The 19,030-nt window shown below is 61.0% G+C and overlaps 1 protein-coding gene across 9 annotated transcripts in view; it reads right to left on the bottom strand.

The window, feature by feature from the left end:
• ARVCF (ARVCF delta catenin family member) overlaps positions 1 to 19,030 on the bottom strand; it is a 24,094-nt gene extending 5,064 nt beyond the window's left edge. For 5 of the 9 annotated variants that reach the window (XR_004178855.1, XR_004178856.1, XM_031656087.1 and 2 more), the window contains exons 1-9: positions 15,501 to 15,743; positions 6,863 to 7,021; positions 6,143 to 6,669; positions 4,681 to 5,180; positions 3,846 to 4,029; positions 2,911 to 3,028; positions 2,369 to 2,540; positions 1,648 to 1,665; positions 644 to 715 (exon numbers count right to left, since the gene is read on the bottom strand). Coding sequence is in view for 7 of the 9 variants with exons in the window: in XM_031656087.1 (XP_031511947.1) it covers positions 644 to 715; positions 1,648 to 1,665; positions 2,369 to 2,540; positions 2,911 to 3,028; positions 3,846 to 4,029; positions 4,681 to 5,180; positions 6,143 to 6,669; positions 6,863 to 7,021; positions 15,501 to 15,710 (1,960 nt within the window). In the remaining 2 variants the exon portion in view is untranslated. Of the gene's footprint in view, positions 1 to 643; positions 716 to 1,647; positions 1,666 to 2,368; positions 2,541 to 2,910; positions 3,029 to 3,845; positions 4,030 to 4,680; positions 5,302 to 6,142; positions 6,670 to 6,862; positions 7,022 to 11,996; positions 12,122 to 15,500; positions 15,744 to 18,631 lie in introns of those variants that run through there. The other 4 variants (XM_031656085.1, XM_031656088.1, XM_031656084.1 and 1 more) reach the window with 3 other exon arrangements.

Raw genomic sequence — 19,030 nt, 5'->3', positions numbered from 1 at the left:
TGCTGGGCTTTCTGCTCCCACATACTCCAAAAACATTCCCTGCTGGGATATCTGCTGCACCAGCCCTGCTTTAACTGTAATGCTTCCCCATAGCCCTCCTGCAGCTGGGGACCTCCACTCTGGTGACATGCAGGCTCTTCCAACTGGTTAGGCCCCACCAGGGCAGACCTCTCTCTCAGGCCAGATCCCAGCACACAACCCAATAGGCACTGTCCTGCCCCTGCAGGTGTTCGTCTGGCCTAGCCTCTGAACCTGGATGTGAGAATGCCCGCCTGGCTCCCAGCCCCGAGGTGAACTCAGCTTTGTGTGGCTAACACAGGAGGCCCTACCTCCACTGGGGGCGTCCCTCCAAACCTTCCCACCTCTTACGCACCGTGAGGCTGAGCAAGCCCCTGGCCTCTCTGTGCCTGTCTCCTCCCCCAACCTTGCCTGACATGACCCATGGCACTGCCTCCCATTCTAAACCCTCAGCAGGTGTCCCAGTGCTGAATAATCCTCCAGGAAATCCTGCACCTATGGGCCTGTTTCCCCATCTGTTCCCTGAGGCCCTCCAGGCCTGCTTGATGGCCCAAAGCTCCACTACCAGGGCAATCCTGAGCCCAGACATCCCCCAGAGGAGCTGGCTTCGTCTCAGCCCACTCACCTTTAGCAGCCTCAGTTCGCTTGGGCAGGTCTAGCGTGTCAAAGTTCCGGTCCATCTCACCATCCTTCTTTCCTGGAAGGGAAAGGTGGTGTAGGAGGTGAGGCAGACCCCATATGGGGCATGGGTGTGTCAGAAGGGTTGGGCACAGTTCTCCCCTACCCAGGCCCCAAAAGGCACCCCCATGTCCAGGCCTGGGCACCTGTGGGAATGCAGCACCACTGTCAGAGTTTGGGCAGTTTAGGGGTAGGAGTTGGTGGCAATGGGGCCTGGGGACATCCCAGGACTCATCTCCCACCAGGTGCTGGAAGCTGTACCACAGACCCTCCCGGTGGCTTCCTTGCAACTGCCAGGTATGTAGACCGACGAAGCCAGGAGCCCTGGCTGGATTGCAGGTGGATACAAGCCGAGAAACTGAAGGCTGACCAGGACAAGACTCGCTTGGGTCACACAGTAAGGCAGAACTAGGGGGAAACTCCCCCAGTCTGGGGTCAGGACATTGTCCCAGGATCTACTAGCCAGGAGAAACCCCACAGCAGCCCACCTAACATTTGTGCAGCCCTGGTTTGCACACCTTTGTGACAGTGAGCCCACTGTCTCTCAGCCACACTCCCATCTCAGATGACACTTCTACCCCCTCACAAGGCAGCAGAGTGGAGCCAGATGACCTGAGGTCCCTGCCCTGCTCACCCTCACGGGACCCTTGTATCCCTTTGAGCCACATGCTGCCCCATTCTATCAGAGAAACAGACTGCTCCCTGGTGCCCCTAGAGACAAGTATCCCCGGGCCCTGCCCACTCTTGGCTCTGCCCGGCTCTGCCCAGGTAGGCAAGTCTGAGGTTATAAAATGAGCCCCTTGGCCTTCCCACCTGCCACTGTCATAAAGATGGCAGCCCGAGTGATGAAGCCAAGGGTGGGGCAGGGCCCTGGGGCTGGAATGTGCTTGCCTCTTCCCAGGTGCCCACTGCACATGCCAGGCCTGGAGAGCAGGATAAAAAGGGACTCACCTTGGTGGAACCACTCCTCTGGGCGGCCGGAGGAAGCAGAGGAGAGAGGAGAGGAGCCTGAGCAGGCAGCACTCATCACCCCCCCATGCCCTCCCAGAGGCCTCAGGTTCCCACTGCACAGCCTGGATCAAGCAGGCAGCATGTGGAACCTCATCCCATCACTTCTGGGTGCTGAGCACCCACCAGTGGGACGAGGAGGAGGCCTAGGGTCAGTGGGGCAGGAGCAGGTGGCGCACAGGTTTCCCACAGCTGCTGGGGAGGTCCCGGGAACCTACACCCTGCTAGTGCGGTAGAGGTGGTGTGCAGGGCATCTTGCCCAGGCAGATGGGTGACTGCCCCACAGGTTGGAGGCAGTCTACAGCCATTCTGTAAACAGTCAGCAGGCAGCAATAGCCATGGCTCTTTCTCAACTCATGGGCGAGTGGAACTCTCCCCGGAATAGAGACTGGGTCTGGGCATCAGTGGGACCACCAGGCTTCCCTTGTGTACTCCCTGCGGGTCCCACAGTGTAGATGGGGAAGGTTGGACCTGGGCCCCCAACCCTGGGCCCCGTCAACCATGTGACCCAGGGCAGTCCAGCCTCCTTGGCTCCCAGCTTCCCTGCCTGCCTGTTGGGGGCTGTGCAGATGTCCTCTGGCCTCCATGATGGGCTGCTGTGGGTGTACAGAGAGCCTTCAGCTGGGGCAGGAGTTGAGATGGTACCCCAGTCCGCCCCACCCACCTTTGGCCTTCTTGCCACCAAAGCAGCTGGCATCATCCCGCCTCCGGCGCTGGGAGACTACAGCACTGCCCAGGGGCCCGGGCTCGGCCTCCTGGTACCTATCGGCCCCGGGCACCTCCTTGTGCACGTGGTAGGACAGGTTCCGCATGATGCACACGCAGTTCTCCACCGACTGCAGGGAGAGGTGAGTGGCTGGGGCAGGGCACCCTAGGCACAGGGCCAGCCCTCAGGAAATGACTGGCCACAGGTGGTGTGCATGAAGGCACCAGGAGCAAAGGGACAGGGAGGCCTCAGTTGGGGGGACAAAAGGGCGGTAACCACCAGGGAGGGTCCATGGGAGGAAGCCCCTGCCTCATGGAGCATCTTCTGCCTGCAGGACAGTGCCTACTTCAGTGTGGTCACTGTGAGGCAGGCCGTGCCCAGAACGCCGCCCCAGACCCACAAACCCATTCCCCTGTGCTGTTCCCACAGTTCCAGCCTCCCGGGACCTGCATGATCGTCTCTCCAGCCCTTGGTATGAGGCTGTGACCGTCCCTGCCCACCTTGTTGTCCGTGTCCTTCCGGCCCACTGCCGACTGCAGGGCATGCAGGAGTGCGTCCACCAGCCCTTCACACTCCCGGAGTCGCCGCCGGGCCTCAGCACCATCAGAGCTCACATTCCTGTGTGGCCAAGAGCAGGTCAGGTGACCCCTGGCTACCACAAACTTCCCAGCCCCACTCTGGCCTCATGGGCTTGTCTTCATCTGCAAAACAGGCCCTTGCTGCTGCCCTCCTAGCACTATCGGGAAAGGACCCCACAGCCTGGAGCTCAGCGAAGTGGGAGAAGCGAACTGCCCCCGGCCTCAGGAGGGGAGCCCTGGCAGACAGCTGTCTTGGCTGGGGATAGCTGGGCAGGGGAAGACAGGGCTTTCCTGCCTCCCAGCTGACCTAGAAAGGGACAGGTAGACTCAGAGAGACCTGAACCTATGCTTGGGCAATTCTGGGTCCCTCGCTACCCCAATGGCAGCTCTAGGCCCCACCTTACCCCAAGGTCAAGAGCCTGCAGGGCTGCGGGGGAACACCCTGATGGACAAGCAAGGCTGTGGGGACCCAGGACTCTGTGGGGTCAGCAGGGCCTCCCAGGGGTAGGAGGGGAAGGGCAGAGGTCACAGGTAGCTGGGATGAGCCTCCTAGACAGATGAACAGGGAGATCCCAGCTCCCCTCTGGCTGTCAAGTGATGGGAAGGTAGGTGAGAGCTAAGCAGGGCTATGGTACCACACAGACCCCTCCAGAGGGTGCCCCTGGGAAGACTAGGGCACCACTTGGGGGTGAGTACAGCCCCATCAGGTCCCACTTCTCATCCACAGGACTTGTGCCACAGCTCTGAAGCTCCCAGGCTCTGGTGCTCCTAAGCTTGCCGCCATCTTCCACACTATCTGGGACCACAAGGACAGGGCCTGGTGTGCATGTGGCTTTAGCACCAGGCCTGGTCCACACCTCAGGCAGCCCGACGTGTTCTTGAAGACAGTTGTCCACTCGGCATCCCGTGGCTTGGAGTCCTCGTTGGGCTCACGCTCCCATCCTGAGTGGGGCACGATCACCTCATGGGTCAGTGTCTGCAGGCCATGGTCAATGATGACCATCTTCAGGGGCTCATATGACGACAGGTTCCACAGTGTGCCTGTGGGGTGCGATTGGCCAACCCGTGCTGACCATATGCACCGCCCGCCTACCTCCCCAGGTGGCCACGCTCAGGACCTGTCCCACTCTCCTCATGTCCCAGCTCACACAGAACAGTAGGAAGTAACAAAAGCTGTGAGTGGTTCTGAGGGACACCAGTACTGGTTTCCAGCTAGGAAGGAACCCCAAAGGGGAGGAGGTGCAGAGAAGGGTGTGGCAGTACTGTCCCGTCCCACCCATTCCCTGCCACACGGCAGGTGGCACTAACACTCCTGAGGCCACAGGGCCTCAGAGAGACACGGTCAGGTGACCCTACCTGTCCCTCAGGTCCCACAAGGCACAAGCCCCACCACTGCACTGTTGGGGTGGGAACCAAGGAGGCAGGTCCCAGGGGAGTTTCTGTGGGGGCAGGAGGTGAGGGGACATGCCTGAGGGGCCCACTGTCAGCCTCCCGCCTATGGTAGAGACTGGGGAGCCTGTCACAGCATCTGGGCCTGATGACTGGCTCCTGGGGCAAGCGTCTCAGCGGCTGCACTCCTGCCCACCGGGCACTCTCCCAGGCGGTCGCAGGCCGCGTGGCCTCGTTCCTCCCGTGCTGAGCCTCGCACTCTTCTCTTCCCAGGGGATGTGGGCATGGCCAGGTCCCACTCACCAGTGACAAGCTCGCGGACCTCGTTGTCCCGGGCGGCCCGCAGCAGGCGCACCAGGGCAGGCACACCACCACAGTCCCGGATGGCGGCCTTGTTGTCAGTGTCACGGCCATAGGAGAGGTTGCGCAGTGCCCCACAGGCCCGGCGCCGCACCTCAGCCCGCGGGTGGTCCAGCAGCGCCACAAGCAGCGGCAGCCCCCGCAGCTGCCGTACACGCCGCTTGACACCCTCGTTCTCAAAGCACAGATGTTGCAGGTAGGCGGCCGCATTGGCCTTCACGGGGTCCACGGGGTGCCGCAGCATGGCCAGCACCTCAGGCAGCTCAGGGTCCCGCCAGCGCGGCTCCTTGCGGGCGCTATCCACTGAGGGCGAGCGCCGCACCAGCCGGTCCAGGCTGCCCAGGCTGCCCCGTTCAGGCTGGGCCAGGGGCGCCGTCACCGCTGGGAACGCAGGCCGTTCATCTGTCAGCTCGCCGCCATCATCTGCCGCGTCCTCGTAGGCCCTGCACAGGCAAGTGGGGCGCGTGGACATCGTCACAGCAGCCGCCAGCCCCGCCTCTGAGCTGCCCCATGACACCTTCTTCAGGACTGCAAACTCACCCAGCAGGGCTGGGCTGAGAGCACCTGCATCTCCGCCCGAAGCATGGTGGGGACACAGAGAGTCATGCACCAGCCCAGTGAGAACCAATTCACAGCCAAATGCCAAACCCCAGCCAGAGGCTATCAGGACCCAGGCAACCCTCCCAGGACAGCAAGCTCACTCACTGCTGTCACCAGGCAGTGTTCCCCGATCCCAAGCAAAACATGTTTCTGTGCGATATCTGCTACGGCTGCTGGAGAGACCCACCTCCCTTCCACGAAACCACCCCATCTTCCATGAGGCCCATCTCTGGCTGTGTCAGGATGGAGAGGGGGTAGATGGCTCTCTCCACATGAAGCCATCCCAGTAGGACCATCCGAGGGGTGTTCAGGCCACCAGGCCCTTGGGGCACAAGATCTCCTTAACTCTCAGTAGCCCTGTGGGTTGCTGTCATCAAACCCACTGCCCTGAGGCTAGGAGTGGTCAGGTGACTTGGCCAGGGTAACACAACAGAATCTAGACCCGGGCTGTGGTCATGTCCCCACTCCAGAGATGCAGAAACTGAGGGCAATGGGGACAGAATCAGGGGCTGTGACAAGGGCCAGGGCTCTGGGTTCTGGTTACCCAGAGTGTGGATGGAGCAAGGCCGGTGGTCCGCACTCTTCCCAGCTTTTCCTAGGCCCTGGGCCTGCAGGATGGTGCCCAGCCGAACTCCTACCACCCCAGGGTCCACCTTTCTTCTCTCCCTGACAAGAGCCAAGGCCAATTCAAACTAACGTGCATGACTAACTCAACTGCAGCCACTTCACAAGTGGGGCACTCTGTAGTTGGGTGGAGGGTGGACTTCCCAGAGGAGGTAGCCACAGGGAATGGGGTGCAGCTCACCTGGTGTGAAGGCCCCGCCCACACTCAGGCCTCCTCCTCGTGGCCGTGCCATAGTCAGGTTCCAGCTCAGGGCCACCCTCGTCATCAGCGGCCAGGCTGCGCGTGTCATCCTCCAAGCCATACGGCTCTGCTTGGAAGCGCTCGGGCAGGGAGCGGCCACCTGGTGGCCCAGGCTCAGGACCCACTGAGAAGGCCTCCCGGTGGCCAGGCAGTGTGAAGCAGCCATCACCAGGGCCTGGGCCAAGGGGGCCAGCACGTGGGGGCCGCACACCCAGCCCTCGGGAAAGGCTGCCATAGCTGGAACTGTCCCGGGGCTCGGGGCCTTCGGGAAAGCCAGCCCCGCTGCTGAGGTAGGCTCGAGAGAGTGTGGCCGCCGGGCCACCACCACGCAGCAGGAAATGCCGGTCCAGGGCACCATCGGCAAAAGGGCCTAGTGGGGGGCCGCCATCCAGCAGGGGGAGTCCGTCTGGGCCCAGGGGCACCTGGCGTACTGTCCGAGTGGTCACCGTCTTGACAGTCTTGGTGACCTGGTAGATGAATAGGCAGGTAGGTGGGGTAGCCCGAGAGGCCTAGAAACTGCTTTGTTGGGGCCTGGCTGGCCTTAATTTCCCACTCGAGCAATGAGGCCCCCGGTGGCAAGCTTCCATGTCCACTCTGCAGGTGAGACAGCTGCAGCAGCCTGGCCCTGCTCACCTACCCACTGCCTGGGCCTGTCCATACCTTGGTCTCGGTGCGCCGGGTCGTGCCATCTTCAGATGTGACAATAGACACATGGGAAGTGGGTGTGCCAGGGTCCTCCTCCACCGTCACGGTCTCCTCCAGCACATCAGGCGCCTCCGGCATCGTGGCCAGTGAGGCCTGGCTGCCTGGGCTCTGCTCCTGGGGCAAGGAGGGGCACTGGTGGGCAGGCCTGCTGCTCAATCATCCCTGGAGTGCAGGTCCCCACGCACAACAGCTCTGCCTCAGCTCGTGCTGGCCAGCACACCAGGGTGCCTTCCTCCTGGTCCTAAACCCACCCACCCCAGGGCCTGTCTCGGCCCAAGCTAGTAAGGACAGCAATAAGTTCTTGCCCTCTGAACATCAAGGTGCTAACCCTGCCCTGGCACCCCATCCTGGGGTGACCCTGGGGCTGGACCCCCATCCCACGCCTCCTCAGGCTGAGTTGGCAGATAAGGCCACAGACCCTGGGGGTGAAGTCTAGAGGGCCCTCCCCAAGCTGCATGGCCTGGCTGCCACAGGCTCCTCCAGGCCCCACGAGGTGCCAGTGAGACCTGCGGGATGCATTCCTGATGTCACCCGCCACCCCTAGCTGGGACATCATGGTGTCCTGGGGCCTCCTCCCTCACCTACCCCAGAAACCTTGAGTATAGAAGCCTTGTGGGGGCTGTTTCAGCACTGCCTACTGACTACTGTGGCCACACTAAGGTTCCCGCCACCAACGCCAGCCAGACGCCCTCAAGGGACAGAAATACGCAGTTCCCAGAACGCTCTATGCACCTGTAGCACCAATACATCCTTACTCTTTCCAGCCCAGACATTCTTTAGTGTTGTGCAGGCACAGCCTGGCCCTACCTCAGGCCAGTGGCTGGCGCCCCCAGTGACTGAGACTCTGGGCATCGTATCAGAGATCAGACACAGTGGATTTGAGCCTATGGGTGCCCTTGCCACCATTCTGCATGGGGTGACGACACTGGAATTCTAGGCAAGACAGCTCTGGACTGAGACCTTTCTATCCACATGCCTACTGACTAGACTTGCCAGTGGGAAAACTGAGGCTCAAAGAGGATAGGCTGGCCCACATCAGAGCCAGGCCCAACCCCTGCTGCGCTGAGTGGCTTGAGGACCTGAGACCCACAGCCTGCTCTGGGCCTCTGACTGCACAGGTGCCTGGCCCCAGGGCCACATGGCACCAACATCCGGGGATTGGCATCTAGCCAGGACGGGCAGGAGCTGAAACCCAAGCCCTGGTGGGTGGGTGAGGGGGAGCACATTCCCAGGCAGCCAGGGCAGGGTCAGCAGGAGGACAGGCCCCGCTCTGTGGCCCAGGCCCCTGGTCCCTGCACAATGGGTCCCTTGCCTGGGCCCCCTGGGGCCTGCAGAGATACCAAGCTCTCTGCCAGGCTCCAGAGGGAGACTCTGCCCATTCTTGGGCCTCGGAGGTGAGCCAGGCTAGATACTCAGCGCTGCCCTCAGGACCTTCCTACCAAGGCCTGTGGGCTGGGAAGCCTCCCCAGGTCAGGGTCCTATCCTGGTGGAATACTTGACCCCCAAATGCACGCAGTGCAGGTGTCCAGGAAGGGGCCTGCACCAACATGTTAGGACAGGTGTATCCCTCAGGCTCACTGACAGAGGAAAGAAGTGGCCACAGAAGGTACCTCCCCCTCTCCCAGGGGCAGGGTCTTAGAGGATGACAGGCAACTTTATAGATGGGAAAACTGAGGCCTGGCAGGGGGAGAGGATTTACCTAGAACTTCACAGTGCAAGTGGGATTTCAAGCATCCCCAGAGAAGGCAATCTGGCAAGGAAGCCTTTGGGCCTCATCTCACCCTCAGTCTTGAGATGTACGTGGAATGCCTGGCTAGGAAAAGGGGACCTGTTCCCTGAGAAAAAAAAATAGACTGAGGCCTAGAGTGGGGACAACTGGCCCTGCCACGCAGGGCAGGCTGGGCTCTTCTCCAAAGGCACTGGGGAGCTGGGACTGCTCTGAAGCAGGAGAAGGCTTGTGTGGCCCATCACTGCTGGGGCTGGGCTACCCCATCTGTATCTGGCAAATGTGTGTCAGGCCCTGAGCTCTCTCTGCTGGGCCCTGGGGGAGCTCATCAGAGTTCAAGCAGGTGCCCAGGCACCGAGGGGCTGCAGTTCTGGCAACGGGGTGAGGAGGGTATGCAGCAAGACTGAGGCGATGTTACCCAGGACACTCTGCCAGTGGGATGTGGCCCCTCATAGATGCATATATTTACATCTATTAAAGACTCAGAGAAGAGCCCCCTCCTCCCTAGGTAGGCAGTGGGGGTAAGGGGGAGACGAAAAGGGGAGGACATCTCAGGACCCAGATGCCACTCTGTGGCCCAGCTTATCCCTCCCACCAAGGCTGTGGTGCAGGTCTGACAAGCAGAGCTGGGGTGGTCCAGGAGAGCCAGGTCCCCCCCAGCAAGACCTGGCAACCGTGCGGCATCACCCATCAGCCCCGGCCTAGCAGCTCGGCAGTAGGATCCCAAGGCCCCAAGAGTCCCTGCTGGCAAATGACCTCAGGGAGCTAAAAATGGGCGATGACTTCACCCGGCTGGCAGGAGCATGAGTCAGCCAGTGATAAAGCCCGGCCCCCGCTACACATGCCCAGGCACACACACATGCATATACATGACCCCTCAGACAGGGACACAGGCACGTACATGTACCTGTGCGAATACCCAGCCTGACACAGGCCGAGCACATCAACCTGTGTGCTCTAACAGCACCCCAAGGGCACGGCGCCCACTGTTCCCTGAGGCACACTCGTGAGCACACATCCTCCCGTCCTCCATCGTGTGTCAAGACCCTTATCCAGGCAGGGCCTCACAGACTCTCAACACACAGGGACAGGGGCCACCAACTCTGCCAATCACCTGCCCAACATCCACTCTGGGAGTCTCAGAGCTGGCTGGCAGAGGGAGAAATTGAGGTGTAGAGTAGTGAGAGGCCCTAGCCATCTGGTGGCTCAGGTCTCTGCAACATCTTTAGGGTGGGGCTGTGCAATGGTGGGCTGACTCTCAACAGAGGAGTTGGCTGCAGTCCCTGGATCCCTGTCTGGCCCCAGTGTCCATGTCTGACGTGCGCCTGCCCAGACTGGCCCACTCTCAGGGACCTGCAGCCCCACACAGCCTCTGCCTCAGACCCAACTCTGGGCTGTTCCCCTCTGCACTCTAGACATGGGGTCTACCCTGAACACCCTACCTCCAGTCCAACCCCATATGCTGCATTCTGTCAGTCGTCTCTCATCACCTCCTCCCCAGCCGGGGCTCCATCCTTGCTCCTCTTGCATCCTGCCCAGGCTCCCAGCACTCACCCCTCCCTTGGCTCTTCAATCTCTGGTGCACCAGGTCCGGGGCCCCCAGGACTGGCCTGGAAACAGGCTGCTGCCCAGGCCTGAGATTTCCCATGAGCTCCCTTGGGCTTGTGGGAAGGGCCAGAGTGGCCAGGGAGGTAGACCACCTACCCCTGCTCACAAGAGGGTCCCAGGAACACAGGGATGAGCCCAGCATAGGGGCTCTGGGCCCCATCACGCACCTGGGACTCAGCTTCTTCACAAGAAGGTGGGAATGACAGAGGGGGCTGCGGTCATGGGACATGCCGGGTAGCACCAGTCCTACCTTTGTGGCAAAATGCAAGGAACACAGGGAGCAGAAAAGCAAGACTGGACCAACACAGAGAGGGACTGCTGGTGGACAGGTGGCTGGGCCCTGGTCCCATAGCATTTATCTACCCGAACCGCTGGACTTCACAGATATACAACCACAGTCTGTGTCCTGAAGAACAGACTGCAGGAGCAGGCTCCTCCCCTGTCCACGGCCTGGCTAGCACACACAGGGAATGAGTTAAAGTGAGATTGCACACCTGGATCTCACACCTGCAGGCTAGGCTCCCAGAGGGCAGGAGGTGGCTGCCATCAGTTGGATGAATGAATGAATCTCCTCCATCCCCAGCATGGCCCTCCCAGGTAGAGCCCAGGACAAGCCAGGCTGGCATCTTCCACCAGGCAGCAAGCCCTTGGCCACCACAAAATGCCCTTTCCCTTAGTGCCACAGCTTCTGACCAGTCTCCAGGACCTGGAGCTCACTCCTCCACACAGCAGTGCACCTGCCAGGGCTTGGCCCCAGGCAGAGAAGACAAAAAGCCAAGCTGGGGGAGCAAGCTTGGGGTGGGAGAGCAGGGCTGACTGTCATCCACCTCAGCCTCCCCAAGCTCAGCTCAGGGTCATCAGACACACTGTGACCATGGATTTCCCAAAAACCATTCCCTCCATCTCTGAGGGCCAGACTCTGGGGGCCACACCAGGGCCGTATGACAGGCAGGGGCCTGGCTACCCAGGTGGGCAGTTGTGTGGGAGACCTGCCTCCCACCACAGAGGGTCTTGGCTGGTCTCTCCTCTGCTCAGTTTCCCTGCCTATTACTGAATCCAGCACTGCTCAAAGCAGAGAGCAGACTGCCTATGCCTCCGCCCCCCCACCCCGCCTCAATGCTGAGAGGGGGAGGACCCCGTTTTCCTTAGAGATCCCCTCCAGCATCCATTAGTGGGCAGGGCCTGTCTCTACCCCTCCCATCACGTGCGCATCAGAGGCAGAGAAGACTTCCATTAAAGCTCCGGAAGCTCCTTTGCAGGTCCCGGGAGTCAGAGCCGGCGCAGGGGGTGTGGAGGGAAGAGGAGGAAGCCTCTCAGGGAGCAGAAGGCCTACCCGGGCTTCCCTCTTCAGACTCCAGCCTCCTTCCTGCACAGACAGAAGCTGCTCAGGAAGGCCCTGGCTCTCCACCCGTGTCCCCAGGCACCTGTCCTGGGCGCTGGCCAGGAAGCGCCCATCCGGTCCCGGCCGGTTCCAAGAGGAGGATCAAACTGCCAGGGGTCCCGGCCCCCGAGGACCTGGGGATGGGCTCCACAGTCCCCACGGCCCCTCCTGCACACCCGGGGGCACCGCACTCACACTGCCACCCGCCTTGCCCTGGCCCTAGGCGGACGCAGCCCAGCCAGGGGCGCAAGACAATAGCCGCCTCGGGCCAGCGGCTCCGCGGAACAAAAGCTGGTCGTCCCGGGCAGGCCGGCGCCCCGCCCTCCGCCTCCGACCCCTGGGCCAGGGTCCCCCCAAGCCAACTTCCCTCCAACCTGTCTGAGTTCGGCCGGCATCGGGCCGGGGCTCGGGGGCTCTGGCCAGCGGCGGGGGTGGCTGTGGCTGGACCAGGCTCGGCTCCGGCGCCTCGGCCGCTCGGGCTCAGGCTCGGCGGACTCGCTCCCCGCGGGGGCGGATCTGGCGGCGGTCACGGCGAGCAGCCAATCGGGCGGGGCCGCGCCCAGGTGGGGCGTGGCGGGGGCCGGGGAGGGCGTGACGGGTGGGCGGGGTGAGGTCCCGCCCCCCAGAGACAGGGGGTGGGGCCTGCAGCCCCGGGGTCGTACCCTTTCCACCCACCCCCCCACCCCCACCCCCGACTCACTGCTGGCTTGGGCGTCTGCTCCCTCCCCTCCCCGCGGCAGGGGTGTCATTTTCCCGCCGAAAGACTTTGGCCAAGTCCTTCCCAGGCCTCGGTTTATGACCACACTTCACTCCGCCTGCTGAGGGGGAAATAGTTCCGGCAGGGCAGGTGCCCGTGCTGCGATGGACAGAGCGCAAGGCCTCCCTCACTGGCACAAACCTGGCTGAGACTCAGTTTCACCTGCCGTGAAATGGGGGCCGGTGAGACAGCAGTCACGGTCTGCGAGATCCCTCCAGTCTCCCAGATCCGCCCCTCACCCTCCTGCCTAGCCGCCACTCCGAAGGGACCTGCAAGGAACTGTCCCCACAGAGTTCACTGGGGACCTAGAAAAGGGCCCAGCAGGGGACCCCCACTTTGTATCTTGGGCTCTCCCCATTGAGGCACAGAACCCCGGAGTGCACCCCCACCGCTCCCCCAGGCCAGCCTCAATGTGGGCCACACCCTAAGGAGTCTGGTTCTGCTTCGGTGAAAAACGGGATGGGAAGGGCTGGGCTGGAGCCACCTTCTTATGTCAAACCCCACAAAGGCCAAGCCAATGGCTCCAGCATCACCAACAGGGAAACAGGTTCCGAAATGAAATGAGCTGGGACCAACCCAGAGAGGCTCAGTGGGTCTGGAAAGAGAAAGGGCTCGGGCCCAGGCCTCCCACTGGCTTCTCCACGGACCCCTCAGAAAACAGCCTCTGCAGGGACCACACCCTGCTGCCCTGAATGCCATATACAGAGGCCGATCGGCTAGCATGCTCAAGTTTCTAGGTGCCCAGTGTGCCCCTCTGAGTCTCAGTTCCCCCACCTGCAGAGGGGTGAGCTACCCTAGTATTGGCCAAACTCCTGTATCTTGCATCTAGGGCAGACCTGCCTGGAACCCCTGGAGCAGAGCGCAGAGGACCAAACACTGCGCCAGAAACGCACCCGCATCTTATCTTTAAGCTGGCTCCATCTTCTCAACTGCACCAGTTGCTAGTGCCCCAGCCACCTACCCACCTCAGATGAGCCCGAGGCAAGTTCCCTGATGGCACCCCTCCCCACCAGGTGGGCATCAGTCCTGCTTCAGCTGGCTGTCTAGAGGAGGGGCCCCTTCCTGCTGGAAGATGAAGGGCAGGTAGCCAGGATCCTGGAGCAGCCCCGTGAGTGCAGGAGCACTCCCCCTGACCTGGTTCCCCAGCCTCAGCCCCCAGCTACCTGCCTTGCCTGCTGTTGCCCGGCTTCCCAAAGCCCAGGCTCTGACCCTGTGGCTCAGCAGGTAGATTGCTAGGCACTTCCTACTGAGACCAATCTGGGAAGCCTGGCCAGCCCAATGTGGCCCTGCCTCCCCTAGTATCCTCATCAGCCCAGCCAGTTGAGCTGCAGCCCTGGCAACACATGCTCTCTTCAATCCCAGCCTGAGAAAATCAAGGGCAGGGGTGGAGTGGGGCCGGGGTGGGGAGTTCAGGAGCAAGGGTGGTAGGTGGAGGGGCAATAGCCCGAGGTCTTGAAGTCTTTTGCTTGAGGAGGTCAGGGTAGCTCCAGGCTGTGGGAACATCTTCCCACCAGGGCATCAACCCTCTGGGGTGCCTCGGGTCCTCCCACACTGCCTGTCTGAGGACTGTTCCGGTCTGGGAGGGTTGGACTGAGCACACTGGCGCCTGAGAGGCGGCCTTGGGGTCACTGGCTTCTACTGTCCCCATGTGGCCCAGCTGGGCCCAGCATTCTGCTTCCCCTGCTCAAGTTTGAGGGTACAGGCCTCACATTTTGGAGTATCTCAAGTCTGAGGCTGTGAGGGTGGTCCTAGCACTGGGACCCACCAGAGGCCTCTGAGCACCAGGAGCCATGAAAAAGGGCCCCCCCAGTGAGTCTCAGACCCTCTGGGGACATTAATTTGGCACTGACCATGCACTGGTGCTGGGCTGGGCCTTTTATGAGGATCTCGTGAGCAGACGTAGGAAGCGTGACTTGCCTGCTGGCCAACAGGACACCAAGACTCAGGGAGTAGTCACCAACCCCAGGTCCCTCGGCCTGACACAGGCTGCTGGTTCTGAGCCCCACATGCCCCAGTCAGGTGAGGAGAGCCCATGGGGCCGCCTCAGCAGAGACCAGCATTTGCTCCCTTTCTCTCTAGACGAGAAGGGCCAGGCTGCCCCAAGCTCCTGGCATGTGTGTGCCAGGCACGTTCCTAGAGTCAGAGCCCAGCAGGACCAAAGAAGGGCGGGTGGGGGTGCAGGTGCTGGGAGTGTGCTGGGGGAAGTCTGGTTGCTGGGTTTAGAGGGGCAGGGAGCTGAGCCAGGGAGACAAGACTCTGCTGGGTGAGCCCTCTTAGGGTCACTCTGTGAAGAACCCAGAGGCCACAGCAGGAGGCAACCCCCCGGCCTCTAAGCTGGGTGGTAAGGAGGGCCCCCCTTATCAGCGGCTGCTGGGACAGCTCCACCCTGACTCCTCACTGCACTAGGCCTCAGTCAGTAACAGGAACCATGATAATCACACCACATCCCAGGTCTCCCTGCATGTACTTGTTCCAGCCTCCCAACCCCAAGCCAGGGGCCCCTGCTGTTTCATCTACAGGTTAGAGCACTGGGGTGCTGGGAATGGGGTGTCCCAGTGGTCTAACTGTTCACTGCATACCCCAACTTTAGAGTTCTTAGGGCCTGGCCATGGAACACAGAGGGCCCTATACCTCCTGAGGCTGAGTAGGGGCCTGAGCCCATTCTGAGGATAATGGCCAGCAGAGAAAATGAGGCTCCCAGGTCAGCCTCTAAGCTGCAGGCAGAGCTCTGGGCCTTGCTCCAGCCTCCTGCTGGGGCTGACCCACCAGAGCATGCAATGAACACCGTAGCAGGGTTAGGCATGAGGCAGGCAAACCCCTAAAGTGTCTCTAGGTAGACCAAAGAGCTGCCCAGAACAGACCCCATCCAGCTGCCTGGGCCCTGAGGGCTCAGGGGAGGGTGCTGTTCTGAGTGTTGGGCTGTGTCCTGCCCACTCTTCACATGGTACCTAGCATACCCAAGTGGGTCCAGCCCAACCTGGGATCCCATTTTCCTTTCCTCCCCAGGAGCCCCATCAAATCTTGCAATAAGCAACTGCATGCTGGCTTGTGGTCCACCAGGACCCACTGATTGTTTTCCCATTTGGCAATTTTCACCCTTCCCAAGTCACTAGGCTGTTACCTGGAGGACCAGCTGTTGCCAGGCCATTGGCAGGGGCTGCCCACCGCCCATGCCACCACTGACCATGCCAGGCTGCTGGGCACGCTCCAGCTGCAGGGCAACATGGCGCCGCTCTTGCTCCAGTGCCCGTGTCAGCCTCTCGAAGCGGGCCTCCTGCTCCTTCACCGAGGCCAGGATGCTGGCGGCCGAGTGCACATTGCAGTCCTCCATGACCAGGGCGCCCGCCAGCTGCAGGCAAAGCAGAGCAAGCTCAGTGGGGTGGGGCACCAGCCTGGCAAGGCCATCATGGGCCCCTGCCCGCCCCACTCACAGACCATACAACTCACTCCCAGACCAGAGCATCCAGCCCTCTAGAGGGAAGCACATTGATTAAATTCTAAATTAAAAGTCATTAATCCGAGACTGACTGGAAGCAGCGGGCTCACTCCCCATGGGTCATGGGACTCTGACCTGGCTCCTCCACTTCCTGCTAAGGCCTAGCAGAAACATGGGCCGTGGGCAGCTTGGAACCCGCTGGGAAGGGCAGGAAGAGCTGGTATGATGAGAGCTTCCTACCTCCCAGGCCCTCTGCTGCCCATAGCACATGCCAGCTCACCCTCCATTTCACAGGGCCACCTCACTCCCATCTCACAGAGGCAGATGCCAAGGCCCAGAAAGGGTGGGGGACCATTTGTAGCCACACAGCAGGTGTGGCATGGCCAGTGTGGCCAGCAAGCAGGGAGTGAGAAGCTGCTCCACTGATGGGTACCCAAGACCCTGAGGCAGGCACAGGTGACCATAGCCTGAGAGCTCCCGGCAACATTGGTCTGCAGACCAGCAGTCCAGCCTCCACTCACATCCACATTGGCCAGGAACAAAGGTGGTGCCTGCTACACGTGACAGAGTGAAAACTGAGGACAAGCCTGGTTGAGGTTCTGGCTGGGGGTGCATGAAGTTAGAGATCCTAAGCCTGGAAGTGGCTGGTGTGTGTGATGCCTTATCCAGAAAAGGGCAGGGGCCAGGCATCGGAGGCCAGGCACAGGGTGGGATTGGGTGTGCCGGGCCCAGCCCAGTGTTGCCCTTCAGGGCCCCAGGGGAGCAGGCAGGGGCCATGAGGGCTTGGCAACTACAGTGACAAACCAGCACTTTCCCTCCCGGCTTGCTCCCTGGCTGCCCAGGATGTTTGTTTTTCACGGGTAAAAAGAAGCAGGACAAGTATATGGAGCTCAGATCCAGGCTCACTGCAGTGGGCAGGGCATAGCCACGAGGCCACACTGCCCGGAGCACAGTGAGCATGGCCCAGTGCCCAGGCCTGCTCAGGCATCCTCCTGGCCGGTCCCGCCAGCCTGCTGAGGCTGACTGCTGGATCCCTTGCCCTTGCACCAATATAGGGCCCTCCATGGGGAGGACACACATGGCAGGTGACATCCCCAGAGGATCAGCACTGCTGCTCACTGGTCTGGATGGAGCCAGCTGCAAGGACAGAGCCCCTAAGAGAAAAAGCAGCGCTGAGCTCAGTTGCGCCAGTGCTGGCTGGGCCAGCAACACGGTGCGAGGACATGGGTGCACCTCATAGGTGAAGAGACACCGTGGAGCCCAGCACCACCAACAGCTGGGAAAACAGGCCCAGCAAGGGCGAGAGACCAGTGCAGGCCCCAAAAGCTGCTCTCCATTTCCGCAGCACCTGTCCCACAAATGAACTGTCAACACGAACTTTCGGGGAAGCCAGCGTGAGTGGAGGAGCTGTTTTAAGCCAGCCACAGAATGGAAGAATGCAGGGAGAGCTGGGGGCTGCCACCCGAGACTGAGGTGCAGACTGGATGCTCCAGCAAAGGGAAAAACAGCACTGCACACGCAGAGCATGGTCACACGGCTCTTCTCTACACACCTGATGCTGTCTATCCACACACAGGTCCCAGACCCACCAACACAGGGGAGCCTTGTGTATGAATGGACTGAATCCAGTTCTGGGCCTGAGGTGGGAATGGTAGGGTATTCCCCCTGGGAGGGCCAGGGCAGATGGCAGGGGCCATGTCACTGGAGCCCCCAGCCCAGTCCTGGCTGTAGCACAAGCCCGTCTCAGCCGAACCTCGGAATCAAGGGGCAGAAGGGAATGGGATGCAGCCCTGGATGGCAACAATTGGGACCACAGGGTAGTCATTGGCTTCGTGGACCTGGGCTGGCTTACTTCCCTCCCTGTGCAGAGACATGGACCCTCACCTACACCACACGCCCCATCCCCCATCTAGCAGGACCAGGCTTGGGTCGCAGACCCTGAGGACAGCTTCTCTGACCTAAGCCTCTCCAGCACACCCTGGCTCTGGGGTCTAAAGATGCCCACCCTAAAAGGGCCCACTGGCTCTGGCTGAGGGCTCAACTCCAAGGCCACAGTGGGAAGGTGACCAAACCCCACACTGACCTTCTCATTGCCCAACTTGGCTCAATTGGTGCAAAATGACCATGTGTCTCTCTGGAGACATCCAGAAACACTGGCCAGTGTTTGCGGGGAGAGTCTGGCAGCCATGCTCAGGACAGCAGAGACCTCGGTGCTGGGCCTGTGCCATCTGTCCCAGCTACAAGGTATGCCCTGCATTTGCTCTGGGGGGAAGTGCCCTGGGCCCGCAGGTCATGGCCTTGGCACCTCAGGTGTCTCAAGAGCAACCCGGGACACGCTCCAGGCAGAGCACGGAAGGCCCAGGTCCACTCCTCTGACAGAGTAGCCTCTGGCCTATGACAGGAGCCCATGTGGATACAAGGGATCCCAGCCCAGAACCATAGAGGGCTGCTTTTCAGATGATAACTCAAAAGGCTGCTTTTATATTCAAGTAATATATCACGTCAAGGAAAGCAAAATGTGCATGGATTCTTAAGATCGATGGGGCCTGAGTGGATGCTGGGCAGAGTGGGCACCAGATTTACTTTTGCTAGAGCCCAGGAGAGCCTTGGGGGCAGGCTGGGAAGGGGGACCCTGCAGGGACCCTGGCTGTCCTCTCTAGCCAATGCCACCTTGGCCTCCCCTAACCTGGGAAGAGCCCAGCATTGCCCTGTCGGGTGGACCCCTCACGACCCCCCACCCAAAACACAGCAGCCAGCTTCATGCCCAACTCTGAGGAGGCCACTTCTTGCCAAACATGTTGGCCCCAGGAGTTTACTTAGCAGCAACGCAGGAATGACACTGCACAGTCCACCAGTGACCAGACTTCAGGACCATGTGGACACCATATTCCAGCCAGAAAACATCAGGAACTGAAGAGGGGTTGGAAAGGTTGGGGCCAAATTGAAACTCTGAAAAATAAATTGCAAAACAAAAGTGATGACCCAGCCCCAGCAACAATGGACACTGGCCTGGACCCAAGGGGGGTCGAGAGCCTCCAGGTGCTCTCACAGGACGAACTGCTGGGCAAGCAGGTGGCCCAAGGAGAGAAGCATGGCAGGAGAAGAGGGTGCCCCAGGCACACAGCCCATGGGAGACTAGAGGGAGGGAAAGCAAAGGAGAGATGGGGGAGGATGGACAGACAGATGGATACAGGGATGGATGGGGGATGGATGAA

This window comes from Papio anubis, chromosome 16 (assembly GCF_008728515.1).
Source record: "Papio anubis isolate 15944 chromosome 16, Panubis1.0, whole genome shotgun sequence".
In the NCBI taxonomy this organism is placed as follows: Eukaryota; Metazoa; Chordata; class Mammalia; order Primates; family Cercopithecidae; genus Papio; species Papio anubis.
Note: the sequence above shows the minus strand (reverse complement) of the source record. Positions and strands in the feature narration are given on the sequence as shown.